Source organism: Buteo buteo, chromosome 4, assembly GCF_964188355.1.
Source record: "Buteo buteo chromosome 4, bButBut1.hap1.1, whole genome shotgun sequence".
Classification (NCBI taxonomy): Eukaryota; Metazoa; Chordata; class Aves; order Accipitriformes; family Accipitridae; genus Buteo; species Buteo buteo.
In genome coordinates this window covers 10,887,280-10,912,783 of record NC_134174.1, presented here as the reverse complement: position 1 = coordinate 10,912,783, position 25,504 = coordinate 10,887,280, and the positions used below count along the sequence as shown (strand labels likewise).

Genomic DNA, 25,504 nt, shown 5'->3' with positions numbered 1-25,504 from the left:
TATAGTGGATACATTTTTAGGCAAAAAATAAACATTTTTCTTCTCCAGCACCAGCTATCAGAATAGTTCAAAAGCCTGAATCATACTTCAACTTAAAACCTTTACAACAGGCATTGTGGGTCCTACTACTGAGAAAGCCTGACTTCAAGGCTGGCTTCACAAGCTGTTATTTATCAGTGATTAAAAAAAAGTAAGGAAAAAAATTCAGAACAACAACCCCCCAAAAAACCTTTGAGTCTTGCACAAGATCCCACATAGAGTCGAGTCAGTGACTCTCTTTCTCCTCCTCTTCGCTTTATCCCATGGCAGGGCTCGGAGCACCTATCTATCTCCCCTGCTTCTACTGCCAGTGGAAGATTTATCCCACAAGTTCCTAAACAAAAGGCATCAGAAATAACTCAGAACTTCACATACTTCTTTATTTTCCTGAAGTGTGAGACCTGCCACAACTACCAAAGAACAGTGTAAGAAATATTCACTAATTATTTAAGAGGTGCGTACATAATTTATTTCTTGCCTGCTCCCCTTTTCTTTAATTCAGCTGTAGCATTGCAGCAGTTCACCACAACACACAGAGAAATGATATGCACTTCAGGGTTTGGCAACCTGTGACAAACTTTTCCTTCTCCAAGCCTCCCACCTAGCAGTTAAACACAATTAGCTAAAACTCATCTCAAATAGCCATAAAGAGTGTTATCAGCAAAGGTGTGCTCATTCGTCTTTCAAAATGCAATTTGGCAGGCTTCGTGGCTTGTTAAGAAGAGCTAATTTAAATACATTTTATTAAATTGCTTTGACCAAATGAATGCAAGTTTCTGTTGGCTTTTACTTCTGAAATCATTTTCAGTACTTTAATCACTAATGTTTTGCTAAAAGTTCTCCAAATTGTCAGTAAAACCCTACCACTTGTCACAGAATAAAGCCTCATTGCATGACTAAGTAAAATCTGTAAGGTCATAGCACAAAAAATACTTCAATTTTTCCCTGAACTCAATAGCCATGAACTTCTTTATTCAGGCAAAAATGTATTAAAATTGCTTCCTAAATACTGAATACTTATTCTGGTATAATGAACTGCAAGGTTTTAGGGGTGAGAATATGATAGGGAGAGTCACATTAGGATGAAACAAGACAAGAAGGACAATAGTTAAATGTGGTAAAGATTAGAAAAACTGCCAGCTCCTCAGCAGAACATGCCCTTCTCCACTCAGTCTTCAAGGACATGTTTATAAATCTCTCACAAAGAGACATTCTCCTTGCTTTCTGTAAGACTCGCAAGGGAAAGTCAAACATTTCTGTACAAATTGAGAGAGAATGAAAGATGCACCTTCATTGCATGGCTCTTGATGCATTGTGGCAGGTATTGGGACCCTCTGTAACATTGACATTTTATTTAAATGGCCCCCATGCTTTATTAAACTCAGAAAGAGTTCCTGAGAGCAATAAATTATCTGTGCTTTGGATCTGTGGTCTTAGGTCGAGGGCCCAAACATGGGACATGAACATGCCAGTCTCAGTTCCATCACTTAATACTACTTTCATGGACACAGAAGTCACACGAAACAAGATCTTCAGGAGTTCAAACCCAGAATTCCAAATGTTAACCAAAACCACTGTATTTTTTCCTACCTTGAAATATGCTTTGGAATAGAGAAACAAAATAACGCAACTATTCCAGTAATACCTGTCTATACAAGGTAAATCTATTGCTGTTTTTATTACTTCAGTGCTACTTTCAAGACCACCTAGCTCAGGTAGGCTGATGGGACACCTCTGTCAATGCTTTATAATCAGTCTAGACCAGCTGGAGATTATCATGATGGTAAAACTGCTGCTGAAAGATACTACTGAGCTTGGGACCGCAAATCAATCAAAACTTAGTGGTGGGTCTTTCTCCATCTTTTCTGAAAGTGACTACACCAAAATACTGAGTGCTTGTGAAATCTTGAGCTAGGTTTTACAAGCTTATATACTAAAGCAATTAACTTACCAAAACCCCCCAGAACAGAGCAAAACTTAAATAAAGGTTTTGTAAACTATTCTCTTCCTGCCCACTCCCTGCTTTTGGAGAGGGCCTCCCATGGCCAGTTCCCCCTGGTGCTTCCAAAAAGTCTCTTGCTTTCTACCCCCGTGGGGCACTAATAGGCCTCAATGACCATGACCTGCCCCGCTGGGAACATCTGCCTGCACCCCAGTCCACAGGCTCCATTTCAGCCCAGTCCTTGGCTACGGGACAGGTATGCCTGTCTCCAGCCCTACCCCTTCAATGAACCTTGACCCTATGCCATAGTTAGCCCATCTCCTAGATGGACCCCTCCGATGTATGTTAGAGCTTTTCTCCAGTCCTGTCTCTTGGATGGGTGTTGGACCCACACTGCAACCTTGTCTCCAACCTGTCCCTGGCTCCATATCTCCTCTTCCTCCTGACTGGAGGCCCTAGATGAAACCTAGACTTGGTTCATTGCTTGTCATGTCTGAGACTGCTGACAGACCCCATTACCAGCATCCAGCTCCCTTAAAACTGTGCAGTCAGAGTTTAAAACACCCCTCTGTCCCTGACTCAGGTTGGAGCTACACAAAGGAAACTACAACATCTTGGCATTAACTGCCCAGAACTAGAAGAATTGGGGAATGTTTTTCTCAGGTGCTTGCATGACCTAATCTGACGCCACGTTCAGAGCCAGCACTTCTGCAACAGACACCTCATGCACCAGCAACTCCAGATTACTCATTAGCTGCAGCACAATATGTCACAAATGCAGAGAAGTAGCTTAGGTACAGAGCTGCCCTCAAAGTAAAAGAGCATTCAGAGCCTTGATTGCTGGGGAGCAAGATGCAGAAATACCCCAGTGTGTGCAGAACGCTGCTGGGGTCCAGCCCAGCCAGCAGGTTCAGGATAGCTTCTGAAGTCCCACCCGGGGTGTTCGGCTTTGGGTGCAACTCAACAGCAAAGCTGGTTCTCTTCAATGTGTAATTCTCTGCTAAAACCAGTAAGAATTGAAGAATGATGCCTGCTCTTTGCTGACAGCTGGGGATTTATGTAGCTTTGAGATTTCTAAACCTAAGGCTGAGCAAGCATCCAAGTCACCTTTACAGTTACTGAAAGGAACAGGCACTTCCAGAGGTGTATTCGTCCTGATACAGAGTATTTCTATCTGCTCCTTATCCAGACAAAAGAGTTACCTTACAATTCTTGATTGAAGTAAAAACCTTGCCTAATAAACTGTATCAGAATATTAAATAAAAAATTAGCTAATGGGATAACTTAAGAATTTTTCTAATTCATACATCTACTTCAACGTGGCCCAGGATATTGGTCAGCTCTCCGTTCTCCCTCTCCCCATCCAAAAAAAATCATACAGACTGACCTCCCCCCAAATTTCGTATTTCATCCTGGGGAGAAAGGAATCATACAGTTTGAAAAAAAAAAAGGGGACATTTCTTACTGAAATTTTGAGCAATGTTAAAATTTTCAAAACAAATACTTTGATGAAATCATATTGTTTTATCAACATGTTTTACAGAATTACAGTTTCAGTTTTAATAACTTTGTTTAGCTAACAAAGTATCAACTAGTAACACCCACATATTCACTAATTTATTTTTTGCCTTTGTGAGTGCCATGAAGTTATATATCATGATCTCATTTATGTGAGAAAAGCGGAGATGGGGGACCATTTGACAGACATCCAAACAGATGAAGAGATCTTGGGAGCAGGAAAAGTCGGAAAACAGAAATAACCACTCCAATCCATGTGAGTGATTATTATTGCTAACTTTTTATTACACACACAACTAACTTTATTACACACACAACTAACTTTTTACTGCACGCAGCTATTATTGCTAACTTTTTATTACACACACAACTTTTTTATTATCACAAACAACTATATAATTTGGCCAGAGGCAGCAAATTCTATCTTCTTACTACCATATCTTATTTCCAAAGTTACACTAATACTTTCTATTTCTAATACATGCCAGAGAATTTTTTCTTTCTCACAAGGCATTTCTTTCCTTTGAATCACAAGTGATCCATTGTGGAACACATTGAAAAATGTTCCTTCCCAAGGAGCATTCTGTACGTTCAAAGAAATCAGTCTGAGTATTTTAAATATGTCTTACTCTCTGCTATATATAATGTATAAATAAGATTACAGCTGTTCCCTAGCAACTCACAGATGCCTTCATTCTTGAAATTCATGGCAACAACACAAAGGAAAAAACCACCCCAACAGTTTACTGTAGCTGTTGCTTTTCAGAATCACTTGCCTGATCACTTACTGCTGTAAAGGTCTGGGATGACAAGTGACAGGGCAGCTGACAGGTTGAAAACCATGATATTTCATAGTAGTGATGTGCACATTAGGAAAAAATTACTAGAGCTAGTTCATTCTTAAGTAATTCAGGCTGAATTCTGCAAGATGCTGGAAACACTTATGCTTCAGTTAACATCAGAGAGAGTATAAGTAGTGCCAGAATCAATTGGCTCACTCAGGTGCCTACTTAAAGGAAAGCAGATAATCAGGGATACTTTGTAGGATGGAATCATCAGACACTTTTGACTGTTGATAATTAACAAAGTAGTCTAGAGGACTTTAAAATTAAGAAGTAATTTTTGTAATTATCACTTTGTATTCAAATCTTCATAAAATGTGAGTTCAGCTTTGTACCTCTGCTATTGTACAAACATCAAAAACAGATCTATAAACCCCCTTTTGTTAAGAAAAATGCATTTGATTTTGTTCCATAGCGATAGCAATACAGCATTAAATAACAAGACTACATCATTTATTGGTTTCACAGCAGTTTTCGCTCAGGCTTTCAGCTGACTGGATGAGAACTCAAAAATCCCAACTCATGGTAAGTACAACATGTACAAGAAGTGAATCTTTCCTGTAACAGAAGAACAACAATAGGAAGAAAGTGTTTCACCTTTCTTCTGCATTTCTCGCTTATTTTGAGGTGGGCACTTATGTAATTTTTCAAACTCACTTATTCATAGGAAATTGTGTCCTGCCTCAGCTGCTCTTAATGCAATTTAACTCCTATTGACCCTCTCCCCAAAGGTAATTTTTAAGTTGCAGGCAACTGGCAGAGTTTTTTTGGTGTTTTACTAACCACAGGAGTTGGAACCTGATTAGCTATAACGTTAGGGTGTTTGTTAGTTTTCATGTGTGGTTTTTTTTTTAAGGCAAATCTTTAATTTGCTCTCAGCTTCTACAAAAACCATCTGAACATAAGCACCAATAGGACAGACTTTATTAGTGTTAAAGCCAATGGAAAGTTATAAATGAACCAAGAACAGTGCTTTGCTCAAAGATTATCCAGATCATCAAATATTAATTAAAACTATGGTAATATTAAGCCATCCCTTCCCCTTGAGCCTGAGCAAGCTTTGTTAATGCAGCCACCTATTCTTAGCGACTTACAGCTGATTTCGCTTGCTGGAAGAAGGAACTCTTCAAAATGCCAGTTTATTGCTAAGGGAGCAGAGGGAGAGTAGCATCTGCAAATAATAAATGAGGCTTCCCTGTGTTTTGACAATCTCTTAATTTCCATTTGGATTACAAAAAGAACTTGCAGATGTGTCTTCAAATTTCCTAGCCTGCATTTTTGAAAGTGATTTAATTTTCCTGACATGTTGACATTAGTTAGCACTGTGTAAACTCAACAGAACTTAGTTTGGAGGATTCTATTCTTAATGCCTGCAGCTTTGGTATTTGGTTGCACATAGAACATAGAAATGGCATACCCCAAATGGGAGATACCTTTATAAATACTGTGTTCTCAAAAAACCTGTTACTGTATTTTGGGAATCTCTAACCAGTCTAACCCATCTCATACGTTATTTTAATTCCGGTCAGTGGAGTCTGACTTCTCAATAAATACCTGAAATGCCCATGTTCCACTGTACCAACCCCTTCACAATTCCATTCTAAAAGTAATCCTGACCTCACTTCCCTTCACCACACCCCACTCGGACAGCAAACTGGTGTCCTTGCCTTAGGGATGAGGCAAAAGACGCAACTGTAAATAGTGTACAATAGCCAATTTATGCTTAGAAAGAATTCAAGCATTTCAGAGCACCAGCCTCATCACAGCGCACTCGGCCAAACTTTCTGATAAACTGTCTACTTTATTACACATTACTGAGGGCATTTAAAAAAATTAGAGTTGCTTCATTGCTTTCAGATTTTTCTCCTTCTTCTCCTTAGAAAAACAATGTAACAAAACTGCACTTCCGCGGAAAACTTCAGTTGTAGACCTACCAGAGCCTCTCATAAAAACGGCCTGAACTCAGGGAAGTTGCAGCAAATATAAAACCGATAACCTCATGAGGATTAAGAATTGCTTTAACAACTTCAAAACACTTGTTCTGTTTAAATTTTCATTTCAAGATGACACTAAAATTTAGTTGTATTTGTTTTATATGGGTAAAAAGTCTTCTGTATTTTATTTTATGTTTAAAAATGTGGTTTAGTCTTTTGTTCCATTGAGAACAACAGAAAGAGACAAAAGGAGAAAAGAAAGGATACAATACTGTTCTGACTTTTAAGATCAGTCATAGTGAACCTCACTGGATGGCACAATTTATTGAATGAATATAAAATTTTCCTTAATTCCCATATTTGACTCATTGAAGCACTTGCTTTCCTTTCTTAGAGCACTGGAGAGTACACCCAGGGCACACAGTGAACCACTTCACAGTTATGCAAGTTGTGCCTACAAGTGTTGTGGTATTAGTTACATTTTCCATTTTCAGGGGTGAAGAAGGATGGAGACTACACACTAATATATTAATATTTTATAGCTCAGAAGTCAAAAGTGTCTTAAAATTCAAGGTCAAAATACTGACAAACTCATCACAATCTATAGCAATCACAACATTCAAATGAAATTCAGACTTTCAAATCAAATTCAGACTTTCAAATCAAATTCAGACTTTCAAAGTCCATAGACAAGACCACTAGAGAAATGTAAGCCAAATGTATTTATTTGGATTGTTATACTTAAACCATCTTAAAAAAAAAAAAAGTTCTCGCATTTCTTCTTTATATTTTTCTTAATTATAAAACTCTCCATTACTTCAACCTTAACAAGGGTGAATTTAGTATATTCTGGAATGTGGCCATATATCCCCTAGGTCCATCTGGTAGTTCATCAGAGAATAGCATGAGGTACAAAACTCTTTGCCTTTGGCTAAAGCATATTTAAACCGAATCCAACCTGATAAATATAGTATTAAAAAAAAAAGTAAAGCTGGTAAAAATAAATATAAATTTCAATTCTATGGACCGGCTTAATTTTTTTAATAAATAATTGCAAATTTATGTAAAGCCTTTGCTAATTCATCCCATTAACTTTATGACTTTAAAGAAAGAGCCACATAAATATCACGCCAATCACAGAGAAAAGATAGAACAGAAACGTTTACTGCTAACTTGTCTGTCAAACCACCTCTTGAAGCAGGAATTTCAGACCACCTATGACCGCAGGGAAGACTCATCCAGATACAGATTTTACATTAAGTTCAAGTAAACTGTTAAAGCCTCCCCTTGCACAGACCTCTACACAGTTAATGAAGAAAACAAGGCAAGCTATATATGACAGCTTCTATAGGTAGTAAGTTAGTGGCATGCCTCTATCTGTAGAGCCTCTAGAACATAACAGTAACTTAGCTAAAATCTGTAATGAGTCCAACAGAAAATTACGCCGAGGTTATAATTCCTTCTAGCAGAAGGAAGCCTTCCTGAATATCCCTGCTCCAGGACAGTTCAAATCAGAGACCAGTCTCTCTTACAAGTCACTCATCTCAGTTAAGCTCTAGAGACTGATCCAAGACCTGAAAAGCTAAAAGCATGGACTGGGAATCTGCTGCCAATCTGAGTGCTTCAGCAGACTCGCACCATCTGTGCATTAGGCACACAGACCTCACACTGAGCAATGGATGAAATGTGCTCATGCAGAACCTCGGCTGGGTGTTCGGCAAGGAAGAGCTAATTATTATAAAACAGCATTCAAGAGATAAAATAAATAAAAAAATTTCTAACAGTTGCTGGTGGACTCATTCTGTGAATGGAACTCATTGCCACATACCAAATATCCATATGTAGCTCTCTAATTTTGGAGGAAGAAACGGTATTTCTATCTCAGTTTGAATATCATTTAAAGGCCAAGTCAGTCAGTATGGGTTTACTCTGCAGCTCCTGGGACTGTAATAACAGTATGCCTTACGAACATCATGCATGGATCGGTTTTGCAGTGATGTATCAAGAAGGAAACAGATTCAGACTAGATTTCCTTGGAACTGCATCTCTATCTGCTGTCTCGTTCACTTATGCCATTGCTTAAAAAGGTTACACTGTACAAGATGGGTATTTTTTTGCCATAACAGCCATAGTGAAGCTCCAGTGTGTTTGTCACGTCAAAGCTCTTAACACAGACCCACATTTTTAATACAGTGTTTATGTAAAAGAGGATTCTCTTCAATCAGTTTGGAACAGACAAGCTCATGCATTGCTATAAGGCATGTTCTCTACTCTGAGGCCTTCCTTTCTGGGTACTGCAGGGATCCCTCCCTCCTCTCTCCTGTCCCTAGAGGTATTTTAGGAGCTGGAAATCAGAAGCATACTTCTTGTAGTTTATTAGATTAAAAGAGCTGTCAATTAGCTTAGTCATGGGTCTTTGCTGTGAAAGGTTTGTGTAAAAATGGAGGTTGAGCATACTTCCATCAAAATGGGACTACGTATTTACTTAATTCTGTAGGCTCTTCACCTGTTTTTTTCTGCATGCTGAGGTAACTGTTGCAGGTAAAGAATGTGACTTCAAACTTCGTCCAGTTTTTTGTCTTTACTAAGACAAAATGCCTACTGATAAATGAAGCTAGTGAGATCAGATGCATCCTCAATATTTATTTTGCTACATGAATTTTAAAGTTCTATTAAGCTGCTGTCTATTCCTTCTTTTTTTTTCCCCAAAGTCTATTTGCTCTGTAGAAACCACATCATTCACACCAGAGCAGCTTCATAATGCCTGACAGCACAGAGAGTTCATGAGCAAGACAAAGTTACATGAACCTTTTTAAGTTGAAAGGACAATTGCGTGACTGGGTTTTTTTATTTAAAAACACAATACTTATAACATTAAAGGGCATATACTAAGCTGTGTCTTTGTTGAGAGCCATTTAAAGAAGAACATTGGACATCTTGTACATCCTTAACAAAGATCTTCCTGTGTATCCTGTCTTCCTGCTTTCAAGTCTCAAGTTGTTGTATATATAACAACTTTTTTCTTATAAACATTCCCTTTGCTCTTCTAGGAAAAAAAAATCTGTTAAATCATAGAAAGGACCCAACAATACCCTTTTCAGCTGGGCAACTACAGCAGCAGTAATATCAAGCTATAGCCTCTGTTTCTTGTGTAAAAAATGTTTCTTTTTTTTTCAAAGAACTTTTTACCTGCTTGAATTGTAAATTAAATGTTGTTAGGCATGACTCTTAGCAAATGTAAAACAGTGTAATCCACTGAAGTCAGTGGAGCTCTGCCAGTTTTCAACCAGCTGAGTATTTTGGCATCTTGAATCCTGACTTCCTGCCTTGTTGAAGCAATCTTTGCATTACTGTAATGAGGATATTACATTGGTATTAAATCCAAATTGGAGTTCTCCCAAATCTCGCCTAAACTCCTACTAATGTCCAAAAAAGCAGTATTTAAAAATGTCCTTTAAAACTATTTTTGGAAAACCATTTTGAGACCATTCCCAGATAGTATAAACAAAACTTGAAAGACACGAGGAGGAACTACACTTTAGACACAATCGATCTTACTGATAACAGAACTTGCATTTAGATGTTACTAGTATTTGTGTTGATTCATACCAGCAAAGTAGTAATTTACCACAACTAATTCACAGGAAGAATGACCTGGAGTTAAAGATCTAAATGGAAAAATGAAAACCTGAGCTCAGTTCTTGGTTGAATCAGGATTCTCTGTGTATGGCAAATATCAATTAGTGAGTAAAGGCATATGCATAAATTAAAGATCATGTTTCCCCTGTGCACCATAATAATCCTCAGCACTTGCCTACCTCTCCATCTACAAATATCCATTTTGTCTGTTCCTTCTGCTCCAGTTATACTGGTTTGCTTGGTTAAGGCTATAGATAAGTGTAGCCTCACTTTAGAACTCCTAATTTAATGGCATCCAAGCTTGCTTTTGCAATTTTGCCTACCACAGGCAAATGCTGTCATCATTGCTAATAAGAGAAAAGGTGTGTGAAACGTCCGTTGGCATAAAGAATTTCATATTTTCTGAACATAATCACTACTGAAGTAATTCACTAAATCAGTTCCTAAATACTTTCTCTTTCTTAACACTATGTGGAATATTCATGAGTATATTATCGTGTATCCTCTCTATAGGTATATTTTCAAAAGTTGTGATTAATGAAAGTTGCAGTGGTTTACAATGGCTCTATTATATGTGCAAAAGCAGAAGGAAGAGTGGTTAGTCACTAGGACAAGATTGTGATTCCAAGCCACTGTAAGAAATTTGTCAATGAAAATGAAAAGGGAATTCTCCTCTGAGGAGATTCCTCTCCTTAAACATAATTCCATTAAATTGAGTACATGTTGAATGTAAACTCCTTAAATATAAAAAATGCTCTCCCTGGGTATCTATGACCACACTGCAGAATAAATCAGACTTTTACATAGGTACTGATCTCAACAGTTCTGCTATTCGCAGAACAAGTCCCTCACTTGAGTTTAATAGTGGTTTAGATTTTATTTTTTTTATTCCTTTGGAAGTATGTATTACGCTGAGTTTTACATTCTCTCTGGTCAAAAGCTCTCCCAGTCTAAAATCAAATTAATTGAGAGTTCAGGCAGTGCTCCTATGCCTCTCCATGATGACCAGAAGAAAATATTTCACAGTTCTCCAGATGAGACCGTTGTGTAGTACAATTTCCTGCAGCACAAAGACCCACAGATGTCCAATGCACATACAATGACGTATAGCACTGATGAACCCTGAGATATCTTCAACAAGTTATGGAAACACCATGAACTTGCATGGCACAGCAGCTAATTGAAAAAGCCCTGGTTTTTTAAGGACTAATTCACTCCAGCTGAGAACACAGTAACTGTGCTACTTTGAGAGCTATCTTGGTCACTTTAGAGATCTTCATAGAAGATTCAATTGTACGAAGCAGACATAGATTGTAACTTCAGCTGAATCAGTGGGACTTCTTTCCCTGCGACCTGGGAGAAGCTGACCAGGCTGTGAAATGGTTATAATCTACTACACATCCTTGCTACAAGCTTTAACCTCATCACTTGGCCAAATTAAAATTGATTTTCCCTATAACAAGGGAAAACATTTCTCCTACCAAAAATCTGTCTGACCAAAGTACAGTTTTCCAGCCCTCTGGTACTACAGCTGTTCACAGAAAGTCAGGTCTACTATTTTATAACAGGACCATCCTGCTCCTTCTTTTTGTATTAACCATTCTGCTTTTGGAGGGAGGAGGGGCAGAAAAAACAAACAAATATACTTGAAGTTTTCCAAAACATGAAGACTACAGACTTGATCCAAACAATTATGGAGTTAGAAGAAGTAATAAGTCAAAATCAAAGCTGAAAATTCAGTCTGGCTGTTAAGTATTTTTAAAGCTTGGGCAACTGAAGGCAAGTTCTGTGAATAGAAGTGACAGGCATGCAAAATGTCTTGTAATCTCCATGTTTCCAAGACTGTGGTTTGTTTCAGAAGAGATCTGGCTAAACATTAACAGGCAGCAAGCAGAAAAAAAAAAATGATGTAATTAAAAATGGGAAAGTGACAATAGCCTGTAAACAAGAGGAAAGAGGGAGAGGCTGCATGGCTCACACCTTGCAGGACTTTGCATTCTCCCTTGCAGGCAAGAGACCTAATTAAAATCTTGTGGCTAGAGAAAAACATGCAATTTAGGTCAAACAAACAGCTTTGATATAAAGGGATATTTTACATGGAAACATCCCCCTTTCATGTTTTTAATCCTAGGATTACAAGCACATATTGATCACCTTGTGGATACCCTCTGAGATAACTTACTATTTGCTTGAAGCGTGCTATAAATTTTGGCTTTCAAAAAGAAACTTACCTACAGTATTCACAGACTAACAATTTTTTCTTAGCATGAATGTCACTGTAGTATAGTTTAAGTATAGCTGGTAGCACTACATAGTATTACGTTTGCCCAGCAGTTCTCATTATCAGACTGTTTTAGCAGCTTGTAAGTTTGCCAAATATTAACTACATAAACTAACATTTTTCTCAGGGAAAAAAAAGAGCGACAGCATCAATTTCTTGGTTTTTCATTATCTATTTTACTATGTGGTCTTTGCATGGAAAAGCCAGGCAAAATGGTTGAGACATTAACTCATTGTTTTGCTCAAGTCAGAAATCCTCTGTAACTCATTTCCCTTTGAAATACTCTATTGCCCCTGCACTGTAGATTCAAAGATACACTTTTTACTCCTTGTTGTTTAACAAATTTTAGCCTGGAAAGCATCTGCAGGTCACTGCAGAGACTTCATCAGCTAAATCCCTGAGAACCTACACACAGGTGTATCCCAACCCAGACAGCATCACTCCTACAGTGTGATGAGCTAAAGCTCCGACTTGTTCTGATCTCTCAGGTGATCTCTACACATTTGTGGTCTAAGCAGTGTGAGAAAGAGGAGATGAAAACTGAATGAAGAAAGGGCAAGAGATTGGGATATGGAAGTAGGAGATAACAGACTGGAAAGTGGCAAGCAAAGAATAAGGAGAGAAGAGACAGGAAAGGGAGGAGAAATAGAAAAAGTATACAGGAGAGAACTACAGGTCTGGGACTGAAAACTAGTGATAGAGGGAAAGGTGAGAAGGGGGAAGAAAAACACTTGATGAAGAGAAGAGATGCAATAGGAGTATTGGGACAGGCTGGCTACACACACCTGGACAGAATGTTTTGGAAATGCTAATGCTCTGGACTAAAGAGTCCAGAGAGAGGTGCTGAATTGGAAAAAGCTGAGGAAAGAGATCCTAAAACAGGTATAAGAAGCCAATGTAAGGGAGAAAGGCAGACTGGTCAGGCAGCAAAGGTAGAAACTGAGACAAAAACATAGAATATGTTGAGGAGAGATGAAAGATAGCCCACGCAGCACAGCAGGAGTGAAATGGAAAGTCCAGTGGTGGATCAGAGGTATGATGCTGAATGAGGAGACAGTAGGGAAAAAGAGACACGGCAAGTGCAGGAGAGAACAGATCACACCTAGATCAGATGAGCAAAAAGGGACCTTCCGTCCTCTTACCAGAAACTCCTCACCAAAACCTGGAGAGAGACATGATTCACAAGCCTCACTGTCCTCTGTCAGCAGATACATGTGAAATCCACCTACAAAAACTGCCATCAGTGTTCCATGCTAGGTAAACCTTACAGTTCCTCAGAAAGCTCAAATGGTAGACATTCCTGTGTTGTTGAGATTCTATGTTGGAAACCCATGTGTGTATCAACCTGATACTTTGTGTTAGGATTTCAAGATTTCATTTTCAGTTTGTCAGGGGGTTTCCGAGATTAAAAAGTGCATCTAAAGCATCTGCCTTAAATTATGTTGCAATATGAAGCACTCCAAAAAAGGCCAGAACTAAAATAATCTCTGCAATCTTCATTTATGTTCCTCATGTACATCCAGTGACACAGCCTTTCCTTCTATAGGACAGTGGTGATCTCATCTAAACTGAAGCTTCCAAAGTGTATACATGGACATCTGAACGAGTCATCTAGCCTCCACTTATAGTCAGTAAAGAGAAAATGTCCTTCTAGGAGAACATTCACATGAGAAATGTGGAAGTCTGGGTAAAAAGTCATTAAGGTCAAAGGAATACATTAATATACAGTGTTAAGTCTGAGAAACTCCACACCTGACTTTTCTGTGTGTTTCTTCATGGCTTTGAAACACAGCTACTACTCTTTTCATGGATCATTTTGGGAGATTATGACTTCTGAAAAACAAATCTCACATCTTCATGTTCACTTCCCCAGCACCAAGGGCTTTTGTTGGCTGACAGAATAACTTCTTTTCCTGACCGAACAGCAAAATTTCCCTTCATTATACAGACCTACAACAACCCAGAGATCCATCAGTTCACAGAAGGAGCCATGAGACTTGTGCAGGGATAGGGAGAAGGAAATGTATGATCATGTGGTTGCATGCTGGATCATGATGTATACACACAAAGTTGTATAGGCAGCGTAATCCTGACATTTTCTGAATTGTGACTTCATTTTTCTGGAATCTCAGATGTGTTTTTACCTTCTATGAATGGAATATAGCACAAAAGTTTCTTCTCAATGACAGAAGAATTGTAAATTCTTCCCTAAAACACTTTGGGTTAAATTGGAACAGCTGAACAAAAGTAGTTTTCATTCTCATCTATGTTTCTTCTAACCAAAAGCTGCTTCTTTTCAGGAAATGTGTGTCAGAAAAATAGTCTCCCTTGTTAACAGAGAGCAGAATTCTCCACTGCCATGAACAGCTGCTTCCTGGATACTGTATTTGACAAACATATAACATAAAAGCACTTGCTTCAGGTGGAAGTGTTGCAACAATGGTAAGCCTTATATCTGATACTGCAAAGCTGATTAAATATTAGCAATGAGCAAGTGCTGCAACATTAAAAGATTGAATTGATAGATGTCTGTGTTATTCATTTCTCTCTCAGCAAGCACTGCAGAGTTTAATTCCCCCAAATCTTTTTACTATGTTGCGATGAAATGATTGTAATGCCTACATGAGGCACACCATTCACTTTACTTTCTAGTTATTGCAGTCTAAGGTGCATCTTCTTACTCACCGCAGCAAGCTGGTCCACTCCGCTTGCAGTTCGTGCTAACGTTACAAGATCTTCTTGCATCTTATCTACCCATGATTTTATCCTACAGAAACCAAAAAGAAGAGAGAGACATCCAATCAGATCACTGGCAAATGAAACTTCCGTATAATTATATAGCACAAGAAAAGGGCAAAAAGTGAGAATATGTTGATAAAATTGAATACAAAATGTACAAGACTTGTCTTTGCTAAAAAATAATAACCTTGGAATGGACCAAAATATTCAAACTACACTCTGATGGTGTTCTCTTTCACTGACTCAAATCTAAGTCACTTGCTTTTTTCTTTCTTTTACTTTTCATCAGCTGGAGTTTGCCTGGTGTTCTCCAGGACAGACACTGTCTTCTCCAGCAAGTATATCACTGTAGCTACCTTTTGTTGACAGGTACCAAGGTGTGTTTCTAAATGTGACAGAGCCTAACTTACCTTCTTTTTTTCTTTTTTTTTTTCATTAGAGCCTCTACCCAGCCTTGATGACCTGATTCTTCTCACACTAAGCCAGCTGTAAACCAAGCATGCTATCATATCTATTACTACCTATAGCAAAGATCACTGCAACAGAGCTGGTACACTGCCTGCCAGGACAACCTGCCTGACCTGCAGCTCACTCCCAGCAACTCCTCCTTTCCTGAGGGCCTTGAGGTCCCTCTCCCAACAGACAGCACAAGCAGATTAAAAGAGCAACTGGGAGCAGGCTGAAAAACCAGAATAAATCTTCTGGCCTGTAGCCCCTCTCCAGACACTCCAAGGAAGCAGCAGTGGGACAGGCAGTAGCAGATATAGATGGCACAAGCTGTTTTGGCAACACATGCCTGCTCCTGGCTGCTGTTTTTCACTAGGGAGCAGGCAGTGATTTGCTGCTGTGCATGCTCGGTTCCCTGTGCCCAGTAAACCTGACTCTTTGGAAAAGCATTGGAACCAATACAGGTTTTAAGGTTCGTGCCATGTCATGTTTTGTAACAGGAAAGGAGCCATAGTACAAGTCTATTACAGTGAGGTCCATGTTCAGAAGAAGGTTGTGCCGCTTGCCTAGCCAGAAAGTTTGATCTCCAACTCATCTATCCTATCATCCCTGTCATTACCACAGCTCTCTGCTCTGAAACCTGGAACAGATACATACATTTATCCCAGTCATTTCCTGTCCTTAATCTGATACCCAGGGAATGACTGCTTAGATTATTCATGAAAGTAGGAAAGACAGGAAAAGAGGGACTTCATTTTTGCTGCAATATGGAAAATTTAGAAGACTAAGAAAGAATGTGGAGAACTGATTTTACTCCTTCTTTCCATGGTCATTAATACATTTTTTGTTAAACCATAATCAATATCTTAAAAGGGTACAATCCCTATTAAGGAGTTGCAACTTGGCTACTTTTATTAAAGGATCCTTTCTCATGCTTTAGAAGAAAGCGATTAGTCATCCAAACACAAAAGTTTTAGCGCTGTGACATCTAACATGAAGGACCTTCTGGCAGCCCAAAATAACATGTGCACAGGTAGGAATAGGAACTACCTAGACAGGAAGGTACTGAGTTTTACAAAAGTGCCAGATTTAAGAAAAATTCCTCTTCTCAATCAATAATGGGTCACTCCCCAAACAATACACTGTCTCTCATGAATCCTATTTGAATCCGATTTCGCACAAGCAGAATACTCTGACACAGTAAACAAGAACTTTTTGAAGGTTTAGCTCAAAGTGTCTTTGAGGCCTTCATGAAAAATCTGTAGCAGAAATTGAACTAGCAAGTGTTAACCATGGTTTTTCATTAACCATAGCTTCTGCCCGCGATACTAGTGTTTTCATCCTCCCTCCAGCCCCTGGCCTGGCTTGTTTGACACTCTACATTATTTTGTCATATCCTTTATTTTCCATTGTGTCATATCCTTTATTTTCTATTATGTCATATATTTATTTTTCCCTTTCAAATCTTTGGATAAAGAACAGTGATTTCACTCTGTACAGCATTTCCATTATTTCCTCACTGGATTCCAGGTGTTTCAGACAAACAAAAATTACATCTTAAAACACCCTGATTTTATTTTTTTTTTTAAAAGTCATGAGAAAGTTTTAGACTAAAATTATTTCACTATTCTCATTCATCACTGAACAATTTTTATTGATCTAGTTCCCAGGGACTAGAAGCTTTCAGAAGACTCTCTACCCTTTAAAATCTTCTCAGTGCACTTGATGAAGACTGACTTCTACTCTAGATGGCAGAATGCTGTTATAATCCCAAAATTTTGGGAAGAAGACTATATTGATTGAACGACTATGTATGCCAAATCAATAATGCTAGAGGAGGCCTTATCACACAGGTTGTGATTATCTAGATTTCCATGAACAATTTCTTTTGCTTGCAGGTATTTTTTCTAATTTGGGCCAAGCTTTAAAAAACTCTTTTAAAAGACTGTAAAATCAATGCTTCTGAATAGAATAGTTCTAAAGTCTTGACAGGACGAGTTCCACCATATAAAAAACTCACTGGATTCTCCACGAGGAAAAAGGATGCACAGAAAATTGTGAAAGTTGTAAAAAAAAGGTGTAACACGTTATGTAAAAAATGCTTACTGGGACAAACCCTTTGGCACTTAAAAAGGACTGATGGGTACTAGAACACTTGTGAAGAATTCAGTCATCTCATATCTGATTGTAATAAACTGCTAATAAATTAGTAAGAGTAAACCTCTTCACTAACAATACAACCTTTTAATTGGGAACTATAGGAGTGCATATTGAAAGAAAGGCTTGAGCAAGTGTCTTCAATGGAGACCTTACTGATATGCCATTTCCAGAGGTAGCCCCTCCATATCGTGGCATGAAAAGAGGATTTACCTCAAAATGGGCCTATCTCTTAACTTGGTATATCCCCCACTCTCTTCCCAAATCCTGAGAAAGTCGGAGAGCGGTAGCAGAATGAGTAAAAAGACTGGAGACTCCATGAGTTTGTCCTCCAGTGCTCCCCCAGAACTCTCTCCTGCAGGGCTTAACATATTATTAAACGCTTACAAAACAAAGCATGCTAAGGGAAAGACCTCCATAGGGACACAATATTTTAACAGGTGTCCAAAGGCTCCTTTTATCTACTGTAACTGAACAGCCCTTTCTCTAGATTTTTCTTTACACTTCTTACCCATTGTGTGATTTGACCAATCTTCAGGCTGTTTTGCCATTCTTTGATGAATGTTTGCTGCACCATTTGAGTCACTTTGCTACCTATCTCCAAGCCAAATAACAGGTAGACCCCTTCAGGATAGTGTTAATGCTTTTCTATGGAGGTTCAACAGAAGCTAATAGGTACAACAGGTCAACAGAGTCATGGTCTGTCTTTGCTTTCTCCTTTTGCACTGTATCACCAAGAGCACTCTTACTGCCTTATTTCTTTGCTCATTCTCATCCTACATCTCTAACATGGCCACATGAAAGTGATGTATGTTAGGAGTTAGGGACCAATTACATTTTCATTGACTATTACAATTGATTCCATCGTTGTTTTAATGCTCCCAAACCTTCTCTTCTATACTTTGATTTCCAAAATCTGATGTAAAATAAATTAACTTCTTGGTTTAAATCCACAAAGTCCTTATATTAAATAAACATTTAGTTCTGTATAGAAATCAGTTTGTTAAAAATCACCTCTTATGGTATATTATGTTTACCATGACTTTAAGCCCATCCTGTGTATGTGTGAGAACAGTACCAACTTATAAGCACAAGTATGAACAAAAACAAAAAGATGCTATCATCTTTCATTTTTGAATGGTTTCTATTATTCTGTGTGAAAGAATGAGGTATATGCAAGGTGAAAAAGTGAAACCCATTACCCAAAAGTGTTTTCAAAGGCATAAAATTATAGAACACACTTAGACTTTTTTATGATCCATTTCAGTTATAAAAATCCTGGGTGTTATTTCTAAGAGGAGTTGATAGAAAAAAATCAGGGAGGATTGATTTTTAAATTGACTTTTTTTCATTTCCCACTGCTTTGTATTTTTACTGGATATATTCCTCTCTGTCTTAAAAGGAAGCTAGAAGGGTGAGAACACACAGTAGTTAGTTAAACTTGAAATTTTGGAATAAGTTACCCTTAAAAACATTAATTACTTATTAGTACCGTTACTTGCAAATGAAATATGGATAATTTTCCTCTTTAAATTGCAAAAATATTCTTGATTTTTCAATAAATACTTCTTAGATATTGTCTAGAATTCCTGCTTCCACACAATTATCCCACACCTTGCCTTTTGAAGTTAGTCACCCAGACTAGTTTTTGTTTTCTTTTTTTGTTTTAATTTGCAATTGAACTAGGCTTCTGCTTCAGTCAATGGAAAAAGGCATTTCCAGAGATGACCCATTCTATCCTCAGCCAGGTAAGCTGAACTACCTATCTCCTACATTGCCGCTAGTGGAGCCCTGGACAATTTTGATTCCTACTCCAGGTTCTCCAGCGCAGCTAGGCCACAGGCTTGACTTTTAGGCAGGTTAGGTTAGACAATATCAGTTTCTAAATTGGAGTAGGAAGAAGTCCACCTTTGTTCTAATTTAATGGCAACTTCCCTCCCCAGTTGTAACTTAAATGCAAATAATAATGCTTCTTCCAGTACTGACTGTATATTTACCTTAAAAGACGATTTTCTTGCATATTCATCTTAACCTATTAGACCTTCTGTAGTGGAAACTGTCCTTGTCTTCCTTGCCTGTACAACAGCTAGTACAGCAGGGTCCAACACAATAAAAAGTAATAACTTCAGAAGGGTTTTTCTAGATTACTATCAAAAGTACAAAATGATAAAATGGCATTCTACAACTCTGAGGAAGCTCAGTATAATTACTTCTGCCTTCCCACAAGAATTTAAATAACACCATTATTATTATTATTTATAAGGTCTAATGTCAGTATTTCTGCATCTCAATTCTCCCATCTTGTCACAAGACAAAAGTGTACATTTGAGATATTTCATGCTCCTCATAGACCATTTTTCAGAAATGCACACAATCACATCCTATAACTTTCATGGGAAAAATTGGCAGAATGTTTAGAATACAACTTTTTTTTTGGTTAAGGAAACATATTATCTCATTGTATTTTTTATTTTTTTAAAGTGTGTCTTTAAAAAAAAATGAAACAAGAGCCTTTAGGGGCTGAAATGCTTGTCTGGTGCTCCTTTTAACTGAAGCCTGTAGTGCAATATCTGTCTGACAGCTGCTCATGGTCAGAGTTTATTTAACAATTGGAAAGCTGTCACAGCAAACGTGAGCTCCCATGACTTAAAGAAGCAGCAGTCATTTTTTCCTGCAAAGGGCACCAACAGAAAGCCTGTACAAAAGGTTAGTTTCTTCCTATCGTTATTAGTGTGGCATGAACATTGCAACGGATGTTCCACTGAAAGGTGATTACATTTTGCAGCACAATTGATTTTAAGCCCCTTCTTCCACACACAGGTTTTCCCCATATCAAACAATGACTAGACAAAAGGAGTGCGCACATGCCTTTCCACAGCAACTTCTAAGTGATTTGAATGATGAAGGGGACTGTCTGATTAAAGACAGACATGGGTCATTTACAGGGGAATTAGAAGGTACAACCCTGCTGCTGTCGCCTGAGCTGTGATCAGATTGATGAAGAAACAGCCAGAACACTACAGAGCCATCCATCCACATTACACTATTAGCCAACCTAGCATAACAGCTGTTTTGACAGCAGAGAAAGATTTTTTTCACTTTTCTTCTTTTTCTTTCTTTTTTTTTTTTTTTTTTTTTTAAGCAAGACAATGTTTCCTAAAGTCAGAGGATTTTCACAGGTACACCCTTAGTCACACTCCAAGTAGAACTTAATATAGCAGGTGCTAGACTAAGAAATCTTTCTTTTAACTTCATTAAAACCTATTTTTATGTTAAACCTGTATACCAAACTACACTTGCAGAACAAAGCACTGCCCAATTACAAGGGTAAAAGAAGCCAAGAGATCTAGACGTAGGACAGCCAGGCTATAACCTTTTTCTGCTGAAACTGATGCAATTTTTTTCTGCTGACTTCAAGGAAAGTAGATTCATGTAATTATATGCCATAGCTTTGTAGACCACTCACACTAATTTAAGGTCCATTAGCTGACTTCTGCTTGGATAATGTCTTATAATCTAAAAAGGCAGGCATACAACTTAACTCTGCCAGTTGAAGTCACTTGTTATGTTGGAGATCCACATCCAGCTCTCTTCATTTAAGAGTACATTTTGTTCAAGTTTCTGAATAGTTCTTGCATACAAAAATAATACTTAAGGTAACAAAAGCTGTAAGTAACAAGAGGAAGAAGCATTTTCAAAATAGGTCAATACTTTTTGGATTATCAAAAAGGAAAAAAATACGTAACACATTGCTCCTAATTCAATAGAGAAGTGGTGTTTGAAAAATGAAGATAAATGACATTAGACTCAGAAACAGTGAGAGAGCAAGCCTTGCTATATTTTTTCATGCTAACCCCACTCTATTTTCTTGCTCAGAAAAACCTTCATTTTCAGGATCAGATGCTTTTTAGAAGATTTGCTGTCAGTGAAGGAGGGGGGAAAGGTTACAGAATTATCATAAAAGCAGGATCCTCAACCATTCTTTGTCCCTCTTAGGCAACACTAAAGGGCAAACAGAAACTGCTATTGTAATTTATAGAAGACATGTGAAAGAAGAACATATGTTACAACAGAATTACTAACCTTCTACACAGAAATTACCCATGTTGCTGCATTTATACCTCCTACTGCAAAACTACTGAGTTTTAATACAACTATATATTTTGATGACCTATTAAGCTGACAGTACTTGTATTTCAGGTGTGTGGGTGGCTGGATAGATTTATAGAGAACCAGACTTTGGAAGGTGTAAAAAAGGCAGGTTTTGTGTAATACTGAACAAATTGTCGTAGAGTGCTAAAATCCCACTGATTACAAATCAGGGAAACAAAAGGGTTGGATATGGAGAGACTGATGCAAAGATCACTTAAATCCCATGGTTATGAGATCAAGCTTTTGAATCTCCACTGCATAGCCAGAAAATGAACAAAATAGGGTTATATAATTTAGACGTGATATGAAAACAAATTAAGGCAAATTAGTCTGTATAAGCATTTGTGAATTTTCCACATCTTACTATAGGATTTGTAACAGTCCAGTTAGATGCCACAGAGTGAAGGAGGTTTAAATTCGTCATCTAGAGACATGCTGACTTCATTCTATAAGTTCTACGGTTATGAATGCCTCGGGGTGGTGAACAGCCCTCCAATACTTCTTTTTCTGTTGTTTGGAAATTTGCTAATGGACTATGTGAAGGTATGACAGCTTACAACTATAGTATAAATAGTAGTAAATGGCAATGTGTAAGGAAATTAAGGATTTGGAAATTTAAGTGAAAAGGGCTGTGTGCTGCAAGTGTTTGGAGATCCCACTTTATTCCAATGAGAGAATGATACAGGCATGTATATCAACTGCCAGCTATCTGTTGAAAAATATATCACACAATTTTGTACAAATGTTTGGAAGAACTTTTGTGTAATAAAAGCAAAGCACAGATTAATTCATGTCATCTAGCTACTGCACAGAGTGAGGAAAATAGGGAAGCTATGCTATCTCTGTGTGTGCAAATGGATGCACAAAACGCATCATCTACTCCAAAGGCAAAAATATTTCCTCTGTTGGCAAGAAGAAGAAAAAATACTACTTTGTTTCTTTGCCCTCTTTGACTGTCTTATCTGCCCAAATATGACAAGCTGCTGACCATGTAGTCTGCAAGGACTTTCCAGATATAAGACAGCCCCAATAGCCAAGGCCAGAGGGACCCTCTTGCTCTTTCCTGTTTTCAAAATGTAAAACCCTTGCTTGGAATATTTATTTTACATTTGTCAAATAGAAACATTTGGGGAGTAGGACATAATTTCTTTGTCATATCTGTCATTCTGTAGAAAGGGTCAATATAGACAGAAAACTTCAGGATACACTTGATATTTAGTAGCAGACATTTTAACATTTAGAATTGGGCTTTTTAAGCTCTTATTTCACATGTTTAAGCCATCCAGTCACAGAAGCAATTGTGATTTTCCAATTTTTTTTCCAAACACTCCTTCTCTATATAAATGTGGTTCCTCTCTGTCATAGCCTTCACAGAACAAGCACGCAGGAGCACTCACTAATGACTGCTCTACCAACTGCTCTTTCAAGGAATCCCTTTGCACCACAGATAAATGGGGAACTAGGAACCCATTGATGCAGCACTGATACAGACAGAAGGAGAAGGAACGGCCCCCTGATTTGGCCAGCAGCTCAGGAGATTTAAGTTCCACCACTGACTTCCAGGACAAAGTCAGGGGCAAGTCAGTGGCTCACGGCAAGTGACGGGCAGATCTGCCACACCTCAATGACTGCCTACGTCCTAACAAATGGTTTGCTTCTTAATATTGAGTCCCCGTGGCAGGTTCCAGGATGGAAATGGTCAACTGTGGGTGGCACCATGAGCTGCTCAGTGCTTGGCCCAGTTCCTAGAAAAGCAGAAACCCTTCTCCATCCTCACCCAGAACTTCTAGGCCCAACTAACTCCTTCACCCCAACATCTCTTTTGTAGCCCTGGAGCACAGCTTGAACGGCAGCTTTGCTCCCACCTTCTGACAAAACCTTGCCTAAATATCTCTGTCAGAAGGCTTCAAGGATGGATCTGGGAACAGCACCCTCAGACCCAGAGGCTGGACCCCCTCACGGCTGCTCCCTCCCATTGAAATACCCTCGCTTCATGTTTCAGTTCAGTTCTTTATCTGTAACTGCACTTTCCACTTTAACAAGTGTGTGGTAGACTCTCCAAAGCACCCAGATGTTAAACAGGAGTGACCGAGTAATTGCTTAAATATGGTGTTCACTTTCACGAGCCAGGATCAGGGCATGGTCACACTATCTTATAAACTCGCTCAGTATAAACCAAGTGGCTGACAGGTGCTTAGCCACACATGTTCATAATTACAGCTTCTGCTTCACAAATATTTCCCTTTGCCAAAAGTGTTCTTTTGGAGTCTAAAGCTTCCTAACAAATAACATGAAAAATATCCTCTAATGGAAATTACTGTTGCACAAAATATCATTTAATAATTTAAGCTCAATCTTTAATGTAAGCCTGACACAGAATCAGCTGCAAAATTACTATAAGCTGTAAAAAGAACTCCTTAAAAATTATTATGCTTTAATTATCAAAGATTATAGTGCTAAAACAGTTTAACAGAGAAGACATAACAAATTTTCAGCTCAAATGACTATCAGTAGTCCTCAGATGTGTTTCATTAAAGGCTTTTACAATCAGATATACATCTAGTAGCATTTATTGCTTAGCAATGGAAAAACAATCAAACATTCAAAATCTAGTTACCATTTTTGTGGCTGAGAAACGTTAAGTTCAAACTGAAGATTCCCTAATTTGTTGCTAATTTGTACTAGATGAAATGCAATAATTTTGTTTTAAATTGCAATGGTCTAACATATGGCCGAGCTTATAGATCTCATGGAGGAGCAGCCACCAGAGACCTGGGTATGTTTGCCCCCACTGGAGTTCCCCCGGAATAGCATCTAAGATGCCTCTTATCCTCTCTTTGCTTCACCTCTGATAACTAGTATTTAAAGAGTGTCCAATGCAATCTGGAGTAAGTTCATTACTCTAATACAAACACAGATACTCCACTAAAATAATATATTCAATTTGGTAAAAAGGAGACCAAAACTGAACCTCACATACATCACTACAGTTATTCCAGTACTGTAGCAACTAAACCTGGATTAGAAGCTGGTCCCGGTGCAAAGTAATATGAAAACGCTGCTATTTTTGATGGTTTCATATTATATGGCAAGTCTGTTAATGGTATAATGCCTTTGGAGAATAAAAAAGCATGTCTTAAATGATTGAAAAATAAATCTCGGTGTAATGGAACTTTACAAAGTGCTTAACTGCACAATTTTGCTAAGGCGTTTCAGGCAAAAAATTATTTTATCAGTTGTGTTTAACATATCACACTCACACTTTAACCACCATTTATATTGAAATTACTTTTTCCCCAAACTAATAAGCATTACATTTTAGCCCCAGAAAAAAAAGTATAAGGAAATTAAAATATGGCATATTGGATACCAGTAAAGAAGACATTAAAGGAAAAAAGAAAAGCATTTCTTACAAACCAGGAACGTATTCAGAAACTTACTTATGCACATTTATCCACATGTATGCGCATCAATTCAACCCAGTGAGAATTTCGTCTGAGCCACCCAATTTGTGCTATTACTATTGCAGTATCTTGTTTTCATGCATCTAGAATACAGAAGCTACACATATGGACTGGACTTGTGTGCTCTCCTTACTGAATAAACATACAAGCCACCACAATAAGACAGATACATTTATCTCCTTAAAGCATGCAATTGGTTTGACCTGTTGTTTGCGGCAGGACATTTACCTTTTTTCATAATATACATGAAGAAACCATAGTATCTAGGTATAACTGTGTGAAAATGGAGACTACATAATGTTTGCATAATGCAGCAGTATAATATCACTGTACCACGAGATGGTATGATC

The 25,504-nt window shown here is 38.1% G+C and overlaps 1 protein-coding gene across 5 annotated transcripts in view; it reads right to left on the bottom strand.

Moving 5' to 3' along the window:
* The window catches only part of CACNA2D1 (calcium voltage-gated channel auxiliary subunit alpha2delta 1), a 431,292-nt gene that overhangs the window by 356,191 nt on the left and 49,597 nt on the right, over positions 1 to 25,504 (bottom strand). For all 5 annotated transcript variants that reach the window (XM_075024734.1, XM_075024736.1, XM_075024735.1 and 2 more), the window contains exon 2: positions 14,881 to 14,962. In XM_075024734.1, the coding sequence (XP_074880835.1) occupies positions 14,881 to 14,962 (82 nt within the window). The remainder of the gene's footprint in view (positions 1 to 14,880; positions 14,963 to 25,504) is intronic.